Below are 19,602 nucleotides of genomic sequence, written 5' to 3'. Positions count from 1 at the left end.
TCTGGTTTGAGCACATTTTCTGATGCCAGAAGAAACAGAAGGAGGTCTGTAGTGGTAGAAGTCTTTGAGAGGTCACACAAGGCCAAACCAAAGTCTTGCTGCTCTGTGGCGTTTCTGCAGCCCTGGGAGCTAGCTATGCTGGTGTGTAATTATCCTAGACCTACTGCAGAGAAGGAATGGGAGGAAGGAGAGTCCTCCCCTCTTGATAAGGACATGCGGTGGGATGGTAGCATAGTGCAGTGTAAATCGCTTTTGCTTGGGAATACGCCGATCTACATCAATACAGGTGCTGGAGGGAAAGAGCGCTTGTCAAACCTGGTTGAATCCTGACGTCCTGCCGTGCTTTCGAGCTCTGCTTTCCCTTTCCTCTGTTCTCCGTCTCCCCCCTGTTCTTTCCTTCCTACCACGTTTGCACTGCCTTGAGCCTCAGTTGCTTCCAGCTGAGGCTGGGGCTTCCTCCTGGAGCCGTTCTTGGATCGTGCTGCCTGCTGCATCACGTTGCGTTGATCGTACTCCAGATTCAGCTCCCTTCATCCACAGTACGCGCTCTGACCATTTCCCAAGGTTTTTCTCCCTAGTACTATTTCCTGAACCATACAAAACGAACCAGTTGCGTACGCGGTACTGGTTAAATTCATGATTTCTGGTGTACTCACAGTAAGGTTTGGCAGAGACCACAAGTGATCTTTCTGGACACAGTCACGTAACTGGCTATCGGGGTGGGAGCCGCTGTCCTCGGACAGGTCTATGAGGGCAAATTGTCCTCTCTTCTGGAGCAAAACCATCAGGATCCTTCAGGAGCAGCGCACTGTTACCCAATTGTAGGAAAACCTTGCTCGTAAACAGAGGTGCGGGGTGTTTACAGGCAAGGATACTACTTCACCCTGCGAGCAGCTGTGTTGTGCGTGGTTGTTGCGCTCTGCTATCTTAAATCCTCAAAATTATAGTAACTCTCCAAATAGGTAACCTCAAAATATGTTTCACTTCAGCATTCTAAAGCGCGAGGCTTCTCAGTCATGAAAGGAAAGGGAGAGAGAGTGAGAAAATGGTTTTGTCACAGCACACAAGCGTGATGGCAGGGGTGAAGGTGATACCGTTAATGAAACGCAAATGTAAGAGCTGACATCCATCTATCTGTCTGTCCATCCATCCATCCATCTATCTGTCCATCCATCTATCTGTCTGTCCCCAGTTCTCGCTTTGCCTTGTTAGCAGTCTTGGAATGAACATGTCCTCTCTAAAGCAAACTGGAAAACTGTTTAGGCAGTTGAACATCTTTCTGTTTTTCCTGTATTTTCTCTATTTGCCAAGAGTGGTAAGTAAGCATATTACCTGTCTTATCTGTATTAACTGTGGCTTGATCAAAACCAGTTTAAGGCTGGCTGATAAACCAAAATTATTCCTACAGATTTTGTATCAGTTGGGCTCTTATTTTTTTGAAAAACCAACAAACAAAAAACCCCCACGTTCCCAAACTGCTGTATATATTGGGTCATCTTCTCGCATTAAGCTACAGAGTCTGGATTTTCTTTCCTATTGAAATATGAGTCTGGATAAGCCAAAAAGTCTGCATTTGATACGTTTGGTTTATTTTCCACAAAAATTGCTTGCACCCATCTATTGTCTTCCGATGCGTGGTCCACACAAGTATCAAATATACCCACAGCTTTGAGCTCTTGCTGCTTGAAATTACGTGTGAGCTGGCCTGACTTCAGCCACTGCTCGTTTGCTTAAATGAGAACTGCCAGGAAAGATGAGACCGAAGAGTTTGCAGGCAACCTTACAGTTAGCACGCTCAGGCAAATAATCTATCTGACCTCTTCAGTTCCTTTAATTTTAGGTCTTGCTGGTTACGATTTGTGTGCTTGACAAATGTCGCACTGCTCTGGAACCTCAGAGTAATCGTGTTCTCTTTTTGTTCCACGGGTTAATTAAAAATAACATCTCACAGAAATTGGTTTGGAGCTGTATGAAAGCTGGCCTCGTGGCTGCGCTCTGAGTTTCCGTGCTAGGGCTTGGATGCTGAATTCTGGTGCTTTGAAGGATTTTGGGTTGGTTTAGGGTTTTTTTGTTTGTTTTGGTTTTGTTTTTTTTAATCTGGCCAAATCACACTTAAAACTTGCTAAATGAATGGATTTGACTCTGAAATTCTAACATGTTCTCGAGCACATCAGGATGCAGCCTGTGCTGGCTGACCAAACTCCGCACTTTACTGGAATTGACTGGGATCAGTGTTCACGGCAGTGCCGGCAAAGAGCAATAGGCTCCTCTCTTCCCATTATTGAGCCTGGAAATGTGGCACAGACCTGTACTTTAGATCTCCTTTTCAGCTTACGTATGGTGTATCTGTGCCTCCTGGTATGTGTTGTACTAAAGGATATTGGGACAAAACTAATGCCAAAGTTCCTTGGGGAATTTTAATGTTTTATTTTAAATGCAGACGTAGTTTGAGTAAAGTTTCCTTCCTTTACCTTCGGAGGAAGGGATGAAGTTTGTTTTGCTTCAGTTTCGCACCACCATCCTCACTAGATCCATTGCAACTTCTTTGATTTGTGTAGATGTAACAACTCCAGGAGGAAAAAAAAAAAAAATCCCCACTGCATTGCTTTTTCTTTCCTTGTTTGTCTTCCTTCCTTGCCAAATATTTTTGGATGAGAGTATACAAGAGACTGTTGAATGGACTGAGGCAAAACTGTTGCATATTTGCTAACGCAGATGAAGCTGCAGCCTGAGTAAGCGCTGTGATGCCTCCTTCGGTTACCTGCGGAGGGACGGAATACGGGGGGATGCCGCAGGATGGGGCCGTGCAGGGCTCCTGTCTGCACTGGGGGACTGGTGTTCCGGGTCAGTAGTTCTGGAACTGGAACCAAGTGAGCATCGCATTGATTTTTTTTTTTAATTTTTTTTTTTTTTTTTTTGGAATAGTGATCGAAAGGGCATTTTAGAGCACGGGTAAGATCTGGTCTGTAAAAGGAAGCTTATTTTTTTGCGTAATGCTTCTGGATCAGTGTGAACAAGTGCAAAGACGGCTTGTTGCGATACGAGAGCTCTTTCGTTAACGTCGTGAAGCTGCAGCGCGAGTCCTCTGAAATGAAACCCTCTACCAGAGCCAGTAGTTCTGGGGGTCTCTCTTTCTCTTACTGGTGTTAAGTTTAAGCTTTGTCATCCTTGGTCGTACTTCAGTGGAACTTCTGTCATGCAGGAAGGTGGATCTGTTAGAAAAGCTGAGTCTGCCTCAAGGTACCGTAGACCTCGGAGGTATCCTCTTCAAGACAAAAACTTAATTAATCTTCCTCCGGCCCAGCTAAGTGGAAGCAGACCTCCAAGGCTGGATTCGGCCACCTGACCCTCTTCTTTCCTTCAAATCAGCAAATAAATACACAGTGTCCCCATGGGAAAGTGGCTTTTTTGTTTGATTTGGGTCTTTTCTGGAATAGTTGTTCTGCTCTGAATTGCTACAGGATGCTCCAAGACACTAAGGAAAACTCTCAAATAGCGTGATGGGTCTGTCCTTGTGCTCTGAGGTTTTAAAAGAGGATCTTGGAGGAAGCATGGCCTTTTTCTTAGGGTACCGAGTGACTTAGGAGGTCTGCGTTTGATTCCTTACACAAACTTTCTGCAAGGTCTCTGGAAAATTTGTGTTTTATTGCTGCGAATGCTTCAATGGGTGTACGTAACGGGGCAGCACCCCTGCTTTCATCTTCTAGCGTAGAGTCCAAATGATTGAGACAGCGACACTTACGAAAGCTGAAGAGAGAATAATAGAACTATGTCTTTATTTAGCTAAAGGATATGGCTGATGGCTTCAGAGGATAAAGGTCATGGTATCGGGGCAGTTATCCCAAATTATTAACTGCTGGTGGCAGTATTTTTCTGAAAGTGGTGATATTTCCATTGTCTTTCTTATTTTGAAACATCTGCTTTGAATTTTTTGCTTTACACACAGGCTAACAAAAGAGTAAAGCCAACTCCTTTTTGAAGGAAGATTGTTTTGCAGAGCTCTGGTCTACATTTCTGGAGTTCAGTCGTGTGCCACCTCATCCGCTATGCAGTTAGTTGGTCGCGCTGCTGAGGATGTAAATCCTGTAAGACTGAATACGAGTGGACTTTGTTGCTGTGGTCAATATGTGTTGCCTTAAAAAATATATAGTTATCTCCCCACTTCCAGAAGAGTTTTCCTCCATGAGGTCGCATGTCAACAGACTCAAAACTGGTGTAACGTAGATGGTCCTAAATAGATAAGACTATTTAATGCTTTTGTGGAAATACATTATTTTAAAACTCTGAATGCAGTGGTTTCTAATGCAGCTTTTATTAGATCAGCACCTTATAATGTGGCTGTCAGGAAGATCATAATGCGTCTTGCCAAACCAGGAAATCACAGGGGTTCGGGGAAGCCCTTAGGTGAAGTCAGGCCAGGGACGGGCGGTCCCGCTCTCGTCTCCTCCTGCTTCACAGCCCGAGTAAAGGACGGGGTTGATTGCAGAGCTGTTAGGGGCAAGGTTTTACTTCCTAGTTCCACATTTCTTATCGTCGTCCTATGAAATGGCTTAGGCAGCTTTGCTTTTTTTTTTTTTTTTTTTTTTTTTGTGCAAAGCAGCGGTATCGTGCATAGAGGCTTTGTATTGATGTTGCTCTCTTCCAAGCACAAGGAGGTAGGAGGGGTACCCCCCGCAGCAGAGGGGATCCCTGAGCCGGGCTGCGGTAGCTCCTTAGCGGAGGTGCTGTTGGTCCGTCTCGGGGAAGGGCTTTTGGGAAGGTGCGTGTGGTATATTGCGGCTCGGCCAGGCAGCCGCTCTTCCCATCGGCTGGACAGACTGACGTCCATCCCGGCTCCGACGTCCATCCCGGCTCCCGGTGCCCTGGATGTGGGCTGACGAGAAGCGTTTGCAGCAGCTGCCGGTGCTCGGCCGTGCACGGCCGCTCTCCCTCCATGCTGCCCGGCCGAGCAATGCCCGGCTTGGCCGGCGGGCTGTCAGGTCCGCTCCCCCTCCTCCTAAATCTTGGTGCGCTTTTTTTCAAAGACGGAATATTCAGATCGCTGATGAATGCAAACTTCTGTTGATCGATCACACCTCGCTGCAGATGCCCTGTCATTCTGTTACCAGCACACGTCGTTGCGTTAGCTCAGGATGAAGATTTTCCTCCTTGCGATACCCCGGGAAAGCCCGGGGGGCGGCAGGCGTCGTCTTTCAGCCTGGCCCTCCTCGTCCGGCCTGAAAATAAAACGAGGAGGACTCCACGACGCAGTCCGGTGACTCTCCTGGGGCTTTTTTTTCCTTCTTTTTTTTTTTTCCGTTTCTCCTTTTTTTATTTATTTTTTTTTTTTTTCCCACCCTCAGAAAACACCAAGCGACCCTTGGCGCGGGTGCCCGTGGCGGGCGGCGGGGACCCCGAGGGGCGAGGGGGGCCCCCCGGGGCAGGGCCGCTCCATTTTCTCTGCCGGCACCTGAGCCCGCCCTCACCTCACAAAATGAAGGCCGGGCAGCACCGGCTGGGACCGGCCGTTGCCATGGTTTTCACCGTGGCGGGTCACGTGCCCGGTGTGTCACGTGACCCGGCGGTGGCCCCGCTCCGGGCGGGAGGGGAGGGAGCCCCGGTGCCGCCATCTGAAGCCGGTTCAGGCGCTGCCGCCTCGCCCGGAGAAAAACCAGCTGCAGCGCAGCAATGGCGGCTCCGGCGTGGCCCCCTTGGCAGCTCCCAGGTCCCGCCAACCTCCCGGCGGAGGACGGCCCGACGGCAGCCGGGCTGCTCTCACCACTGCTCGGAGAGGGGCCGAAGCCTCGCCGGTGGTAGACTCATCGTCCGTGGCCGAAGAAGATCCTTCCCCTCGCCTCGTATTCGCGGGCGCGTTCGGGTTGGGACGCGTTGACCTTTGCAGCTTCGCTCCCCGCAGTCGGGCGGGCTGGTTCGAGGGTGGAGCTGGCGAGAAGAGCCCTTGTCTTTCGGGAGCGGGTTCAGGTGGCAAACGCTGGCAGCTCAAACCCCTGTGTTTATGTGATTCTCAGCTTTTTAGGTAACTTTAACTGTTCACGAGGGATTTAACCTTAAAGTTTGAGGAGGAGCGGCCAGCGCTTGACTCCAGTGGAGTCTCGGTCCTTCCTGCAGAGCTGCTCCAGCTCTCAGCTGGAAAGGGCTCGGCGCCGACTGGCTCTGCACGTCGGTGCCTTCCATCCGTGCCTTCCCTGCACGCTGCTGTTCGCCGCCGTCGGGAGAGGTTTCCCGAGCCAGTCAGGGCTTGGCCCGACCCAGTTACTTCCCCGCTCAGAGCGACCTGAGCCAGTTTGGTGCATTCAGATACAGGAAAAAGCTGGAAATACTTCACCTGTGCCACTGTTAATTTTGAAACAACCTCAGAGTTTAAATGACTCCAGTTTACTGGCTTGCTGTGCCCTCTAGAGGACACTCTACTTTTTTTTTCTTTATTTTTTCCACTCACATGGAAATTGTATTTTAAAAGCTGGCTTTTGCAGTATTTGAAGCTGGTTTTGCAGTATCCAAAATACCGTTTAACCTGCCCTGAGTGTGTACTGAAGGTGTGTGTTTTGCAAAGCTTACCGGGGTACACAGCTTTTCAGTGCTGCTTTCGGTGTGACTATCCTTTGCATCACTAAATAAGATAATAAGGATTAATTACTGTTAGAAATTGAATTCCTAATAAATGTGGCATAACAGTTAAGTCTAGAAATCGTTGTTTAGTCTAAGAAATAATTTCCTGATATTTAAAAGTACAAAGCTCGTATGCCACATCTCTTATTTGTGAATAATACAAATCACACTTAAATATTTGCTTCATCTTGCTTGATACAAATTCCTTATGCCCTTTGTCTAAGTGTAAGCCCCAAGGTTCTCGTTGTGAACTTTACTGTTCCTGCTTCTGGCTTTGGGTTACAAGAAAACCAAAACAATTACTTGTGTTGCATTCTCCTAAAATTCTTCCCTTTCTCAAGCACTGTCGTCGTGTCCTGGGCAGTGCAGAAGACTTTGCTGTCCCGGTCCTGTGAAGCTCCTGCTAAACCTCTCAGCAATCACATGCTGCAAATCTTGCTCTGAAATACTTACGCTTTGTAGCTTGAAATCCCAAATCCTGGTACCAAAGGTGATCTGAGAGTTACAGCTTGTGCAGCAGAGGGGAGGCACTGGCGTCTGTTGTCACACCGCGTCATCCCTGTCCCCTTTGGTTCACGTAGTCTAAGATTCTGTTCTCATATGATAATCGTAGGCGATGGAGCCGAGAGGTAATTTATTGTCAGGAATTCAGGTGGAAGGTACAGCCATTACTCAAGGCACTGAGCATTAAAGCGAAATAAAGAGTTAAAATCAGTATAAGTCTGGGTTTGTTTCAGTGGTTTTCGATGAAGTTGCGTGGATGTGTCCGTCTGTTGAGACTGTTACAGGTTTCCGCTGTAAATAGCAGAAGATAATTTAGTAGTGTTGGTGTAGAAAGAAAATCATGCCATAAAGTACTTGGGTAAGTGAATAGACGTGAATTGTTTGTGTTGGGTTTCCTTCAGATTCAGTAACTTGGGTGGGGAAAGTCACAACTTAGAAATATTTGCATTAGGAAAGGAAAAAGAAAAGGGGGGTATGGTTTTGTCTGTCTGTCAGGACATTCAAGAGAAGCAGCAAGTGACCTGTTTGTCCCTGGATGAGGGGTGGGATGTGGTCTTCCCCTGCTGCAAGCGGAGCCCCGGGAAGCCTCCGTGTCTTCTAAGGGGGGTGAAGTGGCTGATGGAAAAGCTTCGAATTTGAAGGAATTCACCATTCCTATATGTTGCGGCTGCATCTTGCCTCATGGCCTGGGAAGCTTAATATCCCCAAGGAGAATAGAAATTGATTGAACTCGTCCATGTTTGTTCAGAATTGAGAGATTCAGGATTAATCTAGCAGGAGGTTGTAAATAATGTTACCTTGCAGCACGAAGTAGTTGTTTACTTGTTTTTATTAACTCGTTCTTTGTATTTTTCTTTTGATTTGCAGTGAAATAAAGAGAGAAAAGAGAGTCCCCTCACCGGATGTTATAGTGTTATCTGACAATGAACCTTCTAGCCCTAGAATGAATGGTTTAACAAAAATAGCATTAAAAGAGACCAACACGGAGGCGCTCATGGTGAGTCGTCTTGTCTTGACACACTTTAAGTTGTGCCATCTAGAAAGAAGAAGACACGACACTTGTTCCCACGGAGGCACCGCGATCGTGGGGTCGGGTGGATACGTGGCTTTATAAGGATGGATTTGCAAGCAGGGAATCTTGAGCCTGTTAAAGGCTGATGTTTTTATTGTTTTCAGGCTCTTACCTCCTTGATTTTTATATGCTTCGAAAGTGCACCTTTTTCAGAATGGGCTTTTTAGTGGACGCAATGTCCCTTATTCAGTATGGCATAACACAGATTTGTTGTCTGACTCTTCATTTGACTTTGTTTACTTGTTTTACTGGTGAAAATATCTCAAAAGCTTTTTTTTTTGCCTTTGAGTTCTTTCTCCACGCTCAGCTTGTGTCCATATATTGCAGGCATGTCGGTGATATTAAGACATACATGACAACTATAATGCTGTAAGTTCTTGTCGTAACTTGTACGGTATCTATCTTTTCCCTCTCTCCCCTCCCTGTTTTCCCATCCTCTATCGCCGTACCTGGCCCTGCAGAAAAGCAGTCCAGAGGAGCGTGAGAGAATGATTAAACAACTAAAAGAAGAGTTACGGTTAGAAGAAGCAAAGCTTGTTTTATTGAAAAAGTTACGGCAAAGTCAAATCCAGAAGGAGACCACTACTCAGAAGGTATTTATTTTCCTACAGATACATATCGTCTCATTTTTTGAAATGGAGGGGGGGAAATGTAAATAACTGTGGCAGTTGCCATAACCTTTGGAACATATGAGAGCTTTCAAATAAAGCGTATCTCACTTTTCATAAAATCTTTATGAAGTTTATAGTGGTTTATCCTGTTAACCGTTCCTTTTTGTGGAATTCCTTTTTTTGTCTTGCCAAGACCAAACAACAAGACAGTTTATCCTACCAACCATATTCAAAAGCTGAAGACCTTTTTGTTAAAACTCAGATGCATTTATGAGTGTAATGTACTTCCAATTATTAAACGCTCCGTCCAGTCCTTAATGCCACGTAGAGATTGCTGAAATACATTTGGAGGAGGTTCTTGCACGTAACAAATGTGCTGACAGGTAGAGTTAAAGCGTTTGAACCCCAGACTCTGGGAGCTGGCGGCCGAGGGCTGTGTTTTGTGCTGCGTGGCAGAAGCCCAGGTCTGGATTCCAGGTCTTACCAGGTGAAGTAAGCCTGCGGTTAGCTGCACGCTTTCATCGTCCAAAAATCCAGGCAGCCCCTGGAAGGAATGGTTCAGCCCTCCCACCCTGAGCTCCCTTCCCTTCCTCCTCTTTTCTCCCCACCCCTCATCTCGCACAACCACGCGCAATATCCAGAGTGCTGGGAGGAGAACTGTTTTCCTCGGGGAAGAAAAAGTCTACCTTTTTGTTAGAGCGGTTGCTCGGTCTGCTCGCTACGTGTGCCGCTCCTGCTGGCACCGAAGGGGGAGAGGTGGAGGGTGGCAGGAGAAGAGCAGAGGCGGGTGGGAGGCGAGGGGGCGTGCGAACACCCCACGCGCTGCTATCAAGGCAGAGGCTAAATTTCAAATATCTGTAACAATGGCAACTAAACGATTTTATTTTACAGCGTGTGATGCTGACTTGATGGATTTTGTGATGGGGGCGATGTGTAGATTTTAAGTGCACTTCACGGTGCAGATGGATGTTAATACAGCTCTCTTGGCTGCTTTTGGTTGTTCTATGGGCGTCTGTCTCCCGGACTTCTGAGTGCTTCAGTAGATGGGATTAAAACTAACGCAAGTACTTGCATCGCTCAACTCGCTGCTGAACGCTGGGCAATGAGCTCTGGGTGTTTGAACTAACTAGGGTGAAATGACATATCCCAAACTTCTTAATATCTGAAGTCTTTTTCTGAAACTTTTTTTCACTTTGCGTTATGCTTGAACCTCGTTGGTTGAGACTCGTAGTAATGGTGGATAAGACTGAAGTGGGCTCTAAGCTGAGACTGCTAAAATAGATTTCCACGTTGCTCTGCTGTTGGTGTATAGGCTCTTTTATTCTCCTGGTATAATCTTATCTATACTTACCTAATAATTTCTTCATGTAAATACGCATGTTGAGATGTTTGGAGGAAGAAAGGGATGGGGGAGGGGGAAAACCAGAGTCTTTGAAGATTCTCTTACTGAGGCGCAAGGAGGTAAACGCTTTTATTCCCTTAGCTTCTGTAATTCTGCTTACACCCTTACACTCGTCTGCTTTCTTTCTGGTTTTTCCTCTTCCAGCCTGCTGGTTCCTCTGGGAGTGCTGTGGCCACCCCTCCGCCCTTGGTGCGGGGACCGCAGAGCGTTCCTGCTGGCAAGCCGTCCCTCCAGGTCAGTGGGGTGGGCCAGGCTGCCAGGTTTAGGGCACGGAGCAGAGCAGAAGGTGCACAGCACAGGAAGGGCAGTCCCATCACAGCAATGGCTTGGAGCCAGGTGGAAATTTTTGTTTAACTCCTGAAACCCCACTGTAAGCTTTTTGAGAATGATTGGGGTGGGAGATAAAAGTAGGATGTCACACGGAGATAACTCTCATAAGCTTATTTTTCAGTGGCTGATCATCCTGATCCACTCTGCTGATAAATGCATCCATACTAGTACTAACGACCTTTGGCGAAAGAGGATGCCGGAGTTACGTCATAGAAATATTGTGGCAGCCTGTTGCCGTACCCTCGAGAGACTTAATTGTGCCCTCAGTATGATTAACTGTAAGAGCTGAGTGAATCATATGATTTTCTCTTTTGGCTTGGTGGCTGAATGGCACATGATGGTAGGAAAGATCTGGGTTCGGACTAAATTAAATGAAATGTTGGAAAGCCTTGGGGAAGAAACAAAAAAAAATAAGCAGAGGCAATTGACATCTGTCAAGCTAATCTTCATCTGGAGTCTAGTATCTTGTTTCGCTTTTGGATTTAAAACATTTCTGGTTATTTACCTTGGGCTAATTCGAAAAAAATTTCAAAACTGCTTCAGCACAAAATGCTTTCACTTGGAAAATGGCAACTCTTCATTTCAAAATCCCCTAGAACGCTATACTCGAGGGAAGGGGTAAATTCGCTATCCATTTAGGAAACGTTCACAAAACCTAAAGCAATCTGTCAGTTGGAGTAGTCTCTTCCTTGAGGCAAGTTGCCTTCACTGAAGACAGCACTTTCAGAGGAACTGGACCACGAGTTAAATCTTCAGCGATCAGTGAAACTTCGGTTGGACAGAGCAGAGAGCTGGGAGCTAAGAATCCAGAATTGAAGTTATTCTGTCTAATTTGCGGTCTTTGGGCAAATTAACCTAACCTCCAACTGCTTTCGCTTGGCTCTAAAAACTCTACTAATTCCTGTGTGTAGGATTTGAGTTAACATTGGGCCTTCAGTTGAAAGGCATAACAGAAGCGGCTAAAACTTCCCACCTGCCTAAATACGTACGTGTGCGTACGCATGGTGACCCGTGAAAGCGGGAGCTTCAGTGTTTTTAGAAGTCTTCCCTCGCAGGTGGCAGTCACTTTGGGGCTTGAGCGAGGGAAGTGGCAGGATCTGCAAAGCCACGCGAGTGGGATGGAGAGGTTTGTTGCTCTTGAGCAGTGAGTGCTTCTCGAGCTCGATTGCGTAGCGTTAGTGGTCTGCAGGAATGTTAGTGATGCGTGAAGCCGTATCACCTTTTATAGCGTCATGAGAAATTTTGAGGATTTAATGCAGTCTGCAGCCCCAAAAGCATGGGCTGCAATTTTTCAAATGTCGTTAGCCTGACTCCTTTTCTTTTTCATTTTTCTAAAGCTTTCCCCTTTTCCTGTCTCTTTTTTCCCTTTCCGCATACATGCACGTGCCCAGCCAGCTCACCTCCCTAGCTTCCCGCATCTCCAACTTCTGTCTGCCCTCTGCTTCTCCTTGAAGACAGCAGTTTGTATTTCCCCGTTCTCTTACTCCCCCCAAAAATACACTTTTGTCTGTCTTTTTTTTTATTTTTTTATTTTTTGGCACTAACTGCACTGAAGCCAGCGCAGCCCTCTCTTGTCCTCCAGTATTTCCATGGGCTCAGGACAGCTACTGCATCCGTCACATCAGCCAGAGCGGAGAGCTGCTCTCGTGTACCCCCTGCTCCCGTACTCGCGTTATGGCGTGCCTCTTTGGTGTGTCTCATACAGCAGTTCTTGAGCTATTGAATTTCAGCGGTGGGAGGGCAGGTGAAAATGTCGTTCAGGACTGCTCTTTACCTTTTAAATTCCGTGCAGGATGAGAAAGAACAATCCCCGAGTGTGTAGCCAGACTGCCATCGCGTCCTTACGTATGACTGTATTGCTGCGTAAGATTTCAGATACTGCTTTATCGGCACGCTAAGCGGCAGAAGAGAGCACGTGTATAAATACACCAGAACAAAACAACGCGAGTAAACTATTTTCTGTTTTGCAGACCTCTTCTACACGTATACCAGGCACTGTTATTCCTCCTCCCTTGGTCCGCGGAGGGCAGCAGGCTTCTTCAAAACTGGGAACTCAGCAAAACACGCAGATAGTAATGCCACCTCTTGTCAGAGGAGCGCAGGTGAGTATTTACCTTGTGGTAGATCCGCTCTGGTTTTCCTTAATTCATCTTACCTATTTTCTTAGTCATCTTTCTGCTTGTCTGGAGGAAACCTATGAAGTTCTTGCTGGAATTATTTAATATGGCTGGATGTATTGCTGCTGAAAGATCCTGCATCGTTCATTATGGCACTGTGCTGTCCCATCACGCTTCCAGTGAAGCAAGAGAAAATGCTGTGGTGATGCAGGATACCGTCTTACCTGAATAGCTGCTTCCCTTAGCTGCGCCAAAGCAGTTTGTTTGCCTTTATTATGAAAGTTAATGTACGGGCTTACAGCTTCACCTGCTTTTTAGGAGAGTGGCAGCAGAGAAAATGAAACACAATCCCTCGTTCTTCCATTTTTTTCCGCCCCCCCCCCCATTATTCTTTCTGTCATATCAATTTCACCTTTTCAAATGCTAAAACTCACTTTTTTTTCCTCATTGTGTCTGTCTTGCGATTGAATAAGAGCTGCTGAAATGAGATAGTCAGCTGGAAGTCTGAAAGTGCTGCTTTGCAAGGTCTTTATCGCCTATAACAGAAAATAGCGGTGTCACTACAGGAGCAGGAAAGCAATGTTCAATTTGATACGGTCTTCTAAAGTTATGACTTCCGTGGGATACCAGGAAAAAAATATTTCCTTGTTAAATGAGGATTTATTTTGCAGTGAAAGGTCGGCTTTTATCTGTTGCATAGCCAGCATTAAGGAGGAAGGTAGAGATTTGGTATTTCATTTTCTTTCTGTTCTGATTATGGAGAAAAACTCATTCTGAGAAGTAGCTTTCCTAATGCCTTTAAAGTGAAACAGGCTTAACAACTATACATTTTGAAAGAACTTTAACTTGGAAACTTAAATTTTTTTTTGGCACAGCTGTTTTGGTCATAATGTGATGGGCTCACATACGAGCATCTCTTTTCACGTTACGTTCTACTTGTTTCATTTTGACAGAGGGAAAGGGAAAAACACCGCGTTTTGACACGGATGTTAATTGTCACGCTTTCTTTGCGTTCCCTGCCTTGCCTCATTTCCACTGTCTCGTGCCATCCCATTCGACTCCCACCGCTTACTTCCCACTGTCTAATCCTCCCCATCGTTCATGGCACCATTGCATCAGCCCATTTCTGTGTCTTCCCAGCAAATCCACAACATCCGACAGCACTCCAGCACGGGGCCGCCTCCGCTGCTGCTGGCGCCGCGCGCATCGGTCCCCAGCGTACAAATTCAGGGGCAGCGAATTATCCAGCAGGGGCTGATCCGCGTCGCCAACGTCCCCAACACCAGCCTGCTTGTCAACATCCCGCAGGTGAGTTCCAGAAAGGATTTTGTGCCAAACGTAACATTCATCTCCGAGGGACAGATAAATGGTTTTAATTACAGATTATCCGGTTACTGTATCTAATCGGCGTGGCCTGCTGTCATTGAACTGATGCGGTGGTTTATTACTGCTCCTTGTTCTTCCCATGCAGTCCCTTTTTCTGTTCACATTCACCTCCTGTACAGAGGAATGAAGAAAAGCATTACAGAGTATAGGGAAGAAATACATATTTCAGTGAACTGAACTCATTTCACATTTGGTATTTCAATATGAAGCTGTCCATTAGAATTTTATTTTTTCCCCCCTGTCTTCCTTAAGAAGCATAAATGAGCATTCTGGTAAACAGAGCTCAAAATGGGTTAGCACTCCTGTTTGAAACATGAAGAGAAGCTGAAGCAGCAACTTAACATCGACCACTGATGCTGGTATACAGGTTCTTTCGATAAAGGAAGCAATTTAAAGTCAGTGCTTTGACAAAACCATAAGGAAAAGGACTCCTTTTTTGTTTTTTTTCTTTAGAATTTCTAAAATTGCCTTATAAAAATGATCAGTAAAGAAAAATAAAGTTCTTTAGAAAAAGAATTAGAGCGTTAGATGACAGGTATGGTGCTGCAGTGAACGTATGTATTGTGGTCTGCTTGGTCACCTACAGAAGTAAGAGTTACGGCAGGCGGTTTGGTGTAGCCCCCAGCAGCCAGCCTTCATCGCACACAGACAGCCCCGCGCAGCGTTGGGGCCCGCGCTGCTCTTGCCTCCCTCTCGCTGGAGAAAAGCGCGTGTCCCCAAAGTGCCGAACCGCCTGGCGTTTGTCACTAAGCTGTGTCGTGTTTCCTCCCAGGCTTCACCAACTTCAATCAAAGGTACAACCGTGACATCCGCTCAGGCTAACGCTACTACGACCAGCGCCGCTTCCATCGTCAACTCCAACGACTCGCCGGCCAGCCGGCAAGCCGCCGCCAAGCTCGCCTTGCGGAAGCAGCTGGAGAAGACGCTGTTGGAGATCCCTCCTCCCAAGCCGCCTGCACCAGAGATGAACTTCCTGCCAAGTGCAGCTAATAACGAATTCATTTACTTGGTCGGGTTGGAAGAAGTTGTGCAGAATTTGCTGGAAACTCAAGGTGAGATAGCGTTAAAAATGTGGCTCACAGGCGAGGAGAGAACCTTTCCCATCTGGATTTTATCTCAATAGCAGGCAGCAATGAGTTTCAGGCGTCGCAGGATTAAATTGTCACACTCTGTCAAATCTAGGATTCACTTCTTTTAATATGTTTCAAACTGTTTTAAGTGTAAAATTCTGAAATTTCACAATGTTATGATTTCTCATAGGCTAGGCACTGATTGTAAAGATTTCTCTAAAATGCATCCAGTTCTCCCCAGAGCTGTTGACTTCCTATCAGCCACTCATTTGTCCATCACCACTAAATTCTCTAACCAGTACCGAAAGAAGTATCTGCTGGATACCTACACACACACTCGCAGAAGTGAAGAGTTTAAAGATGTAGTAATGCAGAAGGCTTCAGACGGAGGGGAGTTAAGGGCGGAGGGTTTGCTTTGGGGTTGTTGGGGTTTTTTATGCTGGATGTTGAGGTTTCTCAAGTATTACTCATTCACAGAAGCCCCAGATGGAGCTGAGCTAACCTGGTTGTGTTCTGCAGGTAAAGTTTCGGTTGCTGTATCATCTCGCGAGCCCTATATGTGTGCTCAGTGTAAGACTGACTTCACCTGCCGTTGGAGGGAGGAGAAGAACGGAACCATTATGTGTGAAACCTGCATGACATCAAATCAGAAAAAGGCCTTGAAAGCCGAGCACACTAACCGACTGAAGGCTGCCTTCGTAAAAGCACTGCAGCAAGAGCAGGAGATTGAGCAAAGGATACTGCAACAGACTGCGTCTCCTGTACAGACCAAGTCAGACCCCATAGTGCAGCACCACTCGCTCAAGCAGGTACGGCTTCCTCCACCAGAAAACAGATCTTGGTGACGATGGGGCAAGGGTCCCGCAGCTCCAAGCACAAGTGTTTGGTATGCAGGCACGAAGCCGATGCATGAACTTGCTTTATTTAAGCTCCACAGTGTGTGTCTTTGAGCGTAAGCTTAAAACCGGGCTGGTTAAAGTGGTTTTTGTCATGTGGGGACCTGATATTTAAATTATGTTCTGAAGAGCAGAAGAGAGTGGTGTTTTTCTGCAGAGTCATTGTAATTATCCTGGGTGTTTAACTCATATCCTGCAAAGTCTGTTCCTGAATTTTTTTAGGAGGTACCAAATGTAAAAAGGTGCTCCGGTGCCAAATACACAAGAGTAAATTGGCCCAAGATGGGGGGGGGGAATGATTGGCTTAAGCCAGGAGCACATAATGTTACTTGTGAAGTTTTAAGGTGATGGTAGCAACCATCCATGACAGGGACTGGATCTTGCACATCTTGTAAAACCGCCTTTCAGTTGGAGGAAGGCAGAAGCTACTTAAGTGCTGCTTTGAGTTGAAATAATCGAGGTACTGGTTATTTAGGACAGGGAAGTAGAGTGCTGCCTCTGTACGGAGATGCTTACACAGCACATTTTTTGCTGCTTTGCAGTTGATTATAATTCCTCATCCTTACAGGTGCTTTCAGAAGTAGGAATTTTGTTGTAGAGATGTCTTGGAAGTTTTCAGCTCTGAAACTATAGTAATGCCTTCCAGACCTGGCAGAAGCAGCCTCGAAAGGAGAGAGGGGCAGTAAAGGTTCATCAAGGCTGTTGCACTTGAGAGACAGAACACTGCTATGCCTGTCTTACCGTTTGCTCTCTTGCCAGACTTCTAGCCAGATGTCTCGAGGTCCTCCTGGAGCTCCGCGAGGAGTGTTGCATGCATTTAGCCAGTCACCCAAGTTGCAGAATGCATCGTCTGCAGCAGCACTTGGGAGTAGGCCAGGTAAGCATGCTGAGAGACCTGTCAGCAAGGGCAGCGCTGCCGCCTGGAAGAAGACTCCCATCAATACAGGTAGATTTTTCTCTAAAGTTTCTTTTCTTTGTACTTACTAGCTGCACTCTGTCCAACAATCATAGTTCTTTGGGTAAGGATGCTTTCTCTTTGACACTTCCTGCATGAAAGCCCAATGGTACCGAGGCCTTGCTCTTCGTATTGTTGTGGGCACTTGCTTTTGGTGTGGTTTATGCTCATCGAAAAGGAGCAATCAGGTGGTGCTACCGAATAAAAACTGCTGCTTTACACACGTATAAACAGACGAAATAGATGTGATGTCAGGCTGTTCGTCACTGGGTCCGTACGCACAGCCGGTACCGTGCTGCGGCAGTTTGTCCTTCGTTTCTGGGAGTTAATTCAGTCGTTTCCTTTTGACTGGTGTTTTCTCTTTGCTGAAAGCAACATACAGTAAATAGAGGTTTGCTCTAGGTAAGGCTGCAGTGCACACTCCCAGCGTTCCTCAGGATTTGAAATAACTAAAGCTGTTGCTTTGAACAAATGGCAATTATAAATTCTCATCTAATCTTTTTTTATATATAAGAATCTGACTTGAGAAGAGTCGTTTGTTTTCTTAAATGATAATTAGGATCTCCAGGAAGGAAACACTGTAGCGACTAGCTCTTCTGTGATCTACTTTCTTGCCCAATATTGAATGAATTCTTTTTTTTTTTTTTTTTTTTTTTTTTTTTTTAATTCCTGACAGCTTAATGTATCATTTAAAACATCATTTCATTGCAGAGAGCTCTGGCCTGCTCAAATCTTCATTTCTGGTACAAATCTTGCTCCTATTTGTTCGGATGATTTTGGAAGCTTTCATCTTCTGAAGGTGTCTGACCTTCCTGGCCAATAGTGCCCCATCCTTCCTTAGATGATCCGTTTTCATGGGGGAGGAATGAGAGTAGTGTGTTTTTGCCCCTGTTTTGTCTCACGTTTTTATCATACTGTGACACTCGTTCTCTCTTCTCTTTTATATCTCGTCAGGTGGGGCTTTACCTTTTGTTAATCCTAGTTTAGCTGTGCACAAGTCGTCTTCAGCAGTAGACCGCCAGCGTGAATATCTCCTGGATATGATTCCCCCACGGTCCATCCCACAGTCCGCCACGTGGAAATAATGCAGAGGAATGCCCGAGAGGAAGACTTTTCCTGTTTCTGCCATCCTTTTTATACCACATTACAGTGGAATCTGCTTTAATCCCAGCTGGATATGCCCCAGGCTTTATAGGATGCAAGAAGACCACTCCTCATCCCATCGAGTGCTGCTGTCCCTGCTATGAGAAAATGACACCACGTGGGTGGGAAAGACTTAAGCTCATTTGGTTATCAGATTCTTATGATTGACTGATGATGAAGGCTGTCAGGGAAGGGGAAGAATTCTTTTTTTTTTTTTTTTTTTTTTTCCCCCCCCCGGCTTTATGTATTTAGTTCGGATTTTTTTTGTCACCAGCACAAAAGGAGGACTAAACGACTCTCTGCCTTCGGTTTCTTTATTAATAAGTACCCGTTCACCAGGAACATGGTGTTCGTTCACGATCGAGCGTGGATGTCAGTTCAAGGAGAGAGGAATTTCAGCCCGATCTTGCAGATGCATTTAGCGAGCCGAGTTCACGTTTGCTTTTCTTCCCTGCCCCTCCTCCAGCCAGGAAGGCAGTCTACAGATTATAATGTTTCAAAATCTTCTGATGATGAGCTAATGATAAATAAGTGCAAACTCAAATTCCAGTTGAGTATGGTTTTTTTTTCTAAGGGACTGGCTGCCACCAAAACTTGTCTGGTAGGTGGGAAGCAGTGCAGGAGTCTCACTTTTGTTGGATTCTGTTTTGAATAGACTTTGAACTGTTGGTAGTCTAAAATCTAATTTACTGAATAGACAGACACCTTTGCGCAGTCTTTCTAATTCAGCGAAGAGCAGTTGGGCCTTTCATACGTTCCCAGAGACTTAAAAGTGAAACTGTTTTTGATTATTTTCTTTTCGGAGGGTTTTTGTTGTTGTCGTTGTTTTGAGCAATTTTACTCAAAAAAAAAAAAAAAAAAAAAAAAAAGAAATAGGAATTCCAGAAGCTGCACGCAATCAGAAAGGGCGAGTGGAGGGCGCAGAGGAGCGGGAGGCTGCCGTCCGGTCGCAGGCTCCTTCCTCTGCCGATACCTGCCGAGAAGCGGCTGTTGCTGGTCCGCGCTGCGGTGGCCCGATGACCGTTCCAGCGCGCGTTGGGCGCGTTGGGGGCAGGACTGCCTACCTTCATCCCCCTAGAGCTCCGTTCTTCCAGGCGTACCAAGCATGCTCCTCTGTCCATCACTTCAGTATTTCATTTTTGATAGAGCTTTAGGTAACCCTGCTTTAAGGACAGGTTTCTACGTGGTTTTTAATACATTTTGCCGATTCCACAGGTTAAACCCACATCCATCAGGTCCAGTTCTCTTTCTTCTTCTCGTCATCTTCCCTCCTTCTTCCCTGTGCTTCTCCCAAATTAAAGTTGAATTCAAGTGGCAGAAATACATGCCTTACTACTTATGTTGCATATCAGTACTAGAAGTAGTGCTGATAAGAATTATTTGCAAAATTATATATATATATCTATATATCTATATATAAAAGAAAAGGGGGGAGGGGTTACTATTCAGTCTGTGCTGAATCTATTTTCTTAGCATTGCTGTTAGATCGAACTTCAAACCAATAACT

The 19,602-nt window shown here is 46.0% G+C and overlaps 1 protein-coding gene across 14 annotated transcripts in view; it reads left to right on the top strand.

Moving 5' to 3' along the window:
• The window catches only part of GATAD2A (GATA zinc finger domain containing 2A), a 72,484-nt gene extending 53,516 nt beyond the window's left edge, over positions 1-18,968 (top strand). For 12 of the 14 annotated variants that reach the window (XM_087769331.1, XM_087769325.1, XM_087769320.1 and 9 more), the window contains 9 exons: positions 7,981-8,110; positions 8,647-8,778; positions 10,343-10,432; positions 12,499-12,630; positions 13,786-13,953; positions 14,804-15,083; positions 15,621-15,910; positions 16,757-16,943; positions 17,907-18,968. In XM_087769331.1, the coding sequence (XP_087625457.1) occupies positions 7,981-8,110; positions 8,647-8,778; positions 10,343-10,432; positions 12,499-12,630; positions 13,786-13,953; positions 14,804-15,083; positions 15,621-15,910; positions 16,757-16,943; positions 17,907-18,037 (1,540 nt within the window). In that variant the 3' untranslated portion in view covers positions 18,038-18,968. The remainder of the gene's footprint in view (positions 1-7,980; positions 8,111-8,646; positions 8,779-10,342; positions 10,433-12,498; positions 12,631-13,785; positions 13,954-14,803; positions 15,084-15,620; positions 15,911-16,756; positions 16,944-17,906) is intronic. The other 2 variants (XM_087769321.1, XM_087769322.1) reach the window with 2 other exon arrangements.
• The last annotated feature ends 634 nt before the right edge of the window (positions 18,969-19,602 follow it).

Source organism: Nipponia nippon, unplaced genomic scaffold (genome assembly GCF_047370975.1).
Source record: "Nipponia nippon isolate SJK-2023a ecotype South Korea unplaced genomic scaffold, ASM4737097v1 scaffold_31, whole genome shotgun sequence".
Lineage (NCBI taxonomy): Eukaryota > Metazoa > Chordata > Aves > Pelecaniformes > Threskiornithidae > Nipponia > Nipponia nippon.
Note: the sequence above shows the minus strand (reverse complement) of the source record. Positions and strands in the feature narration are given on the sequence as shown.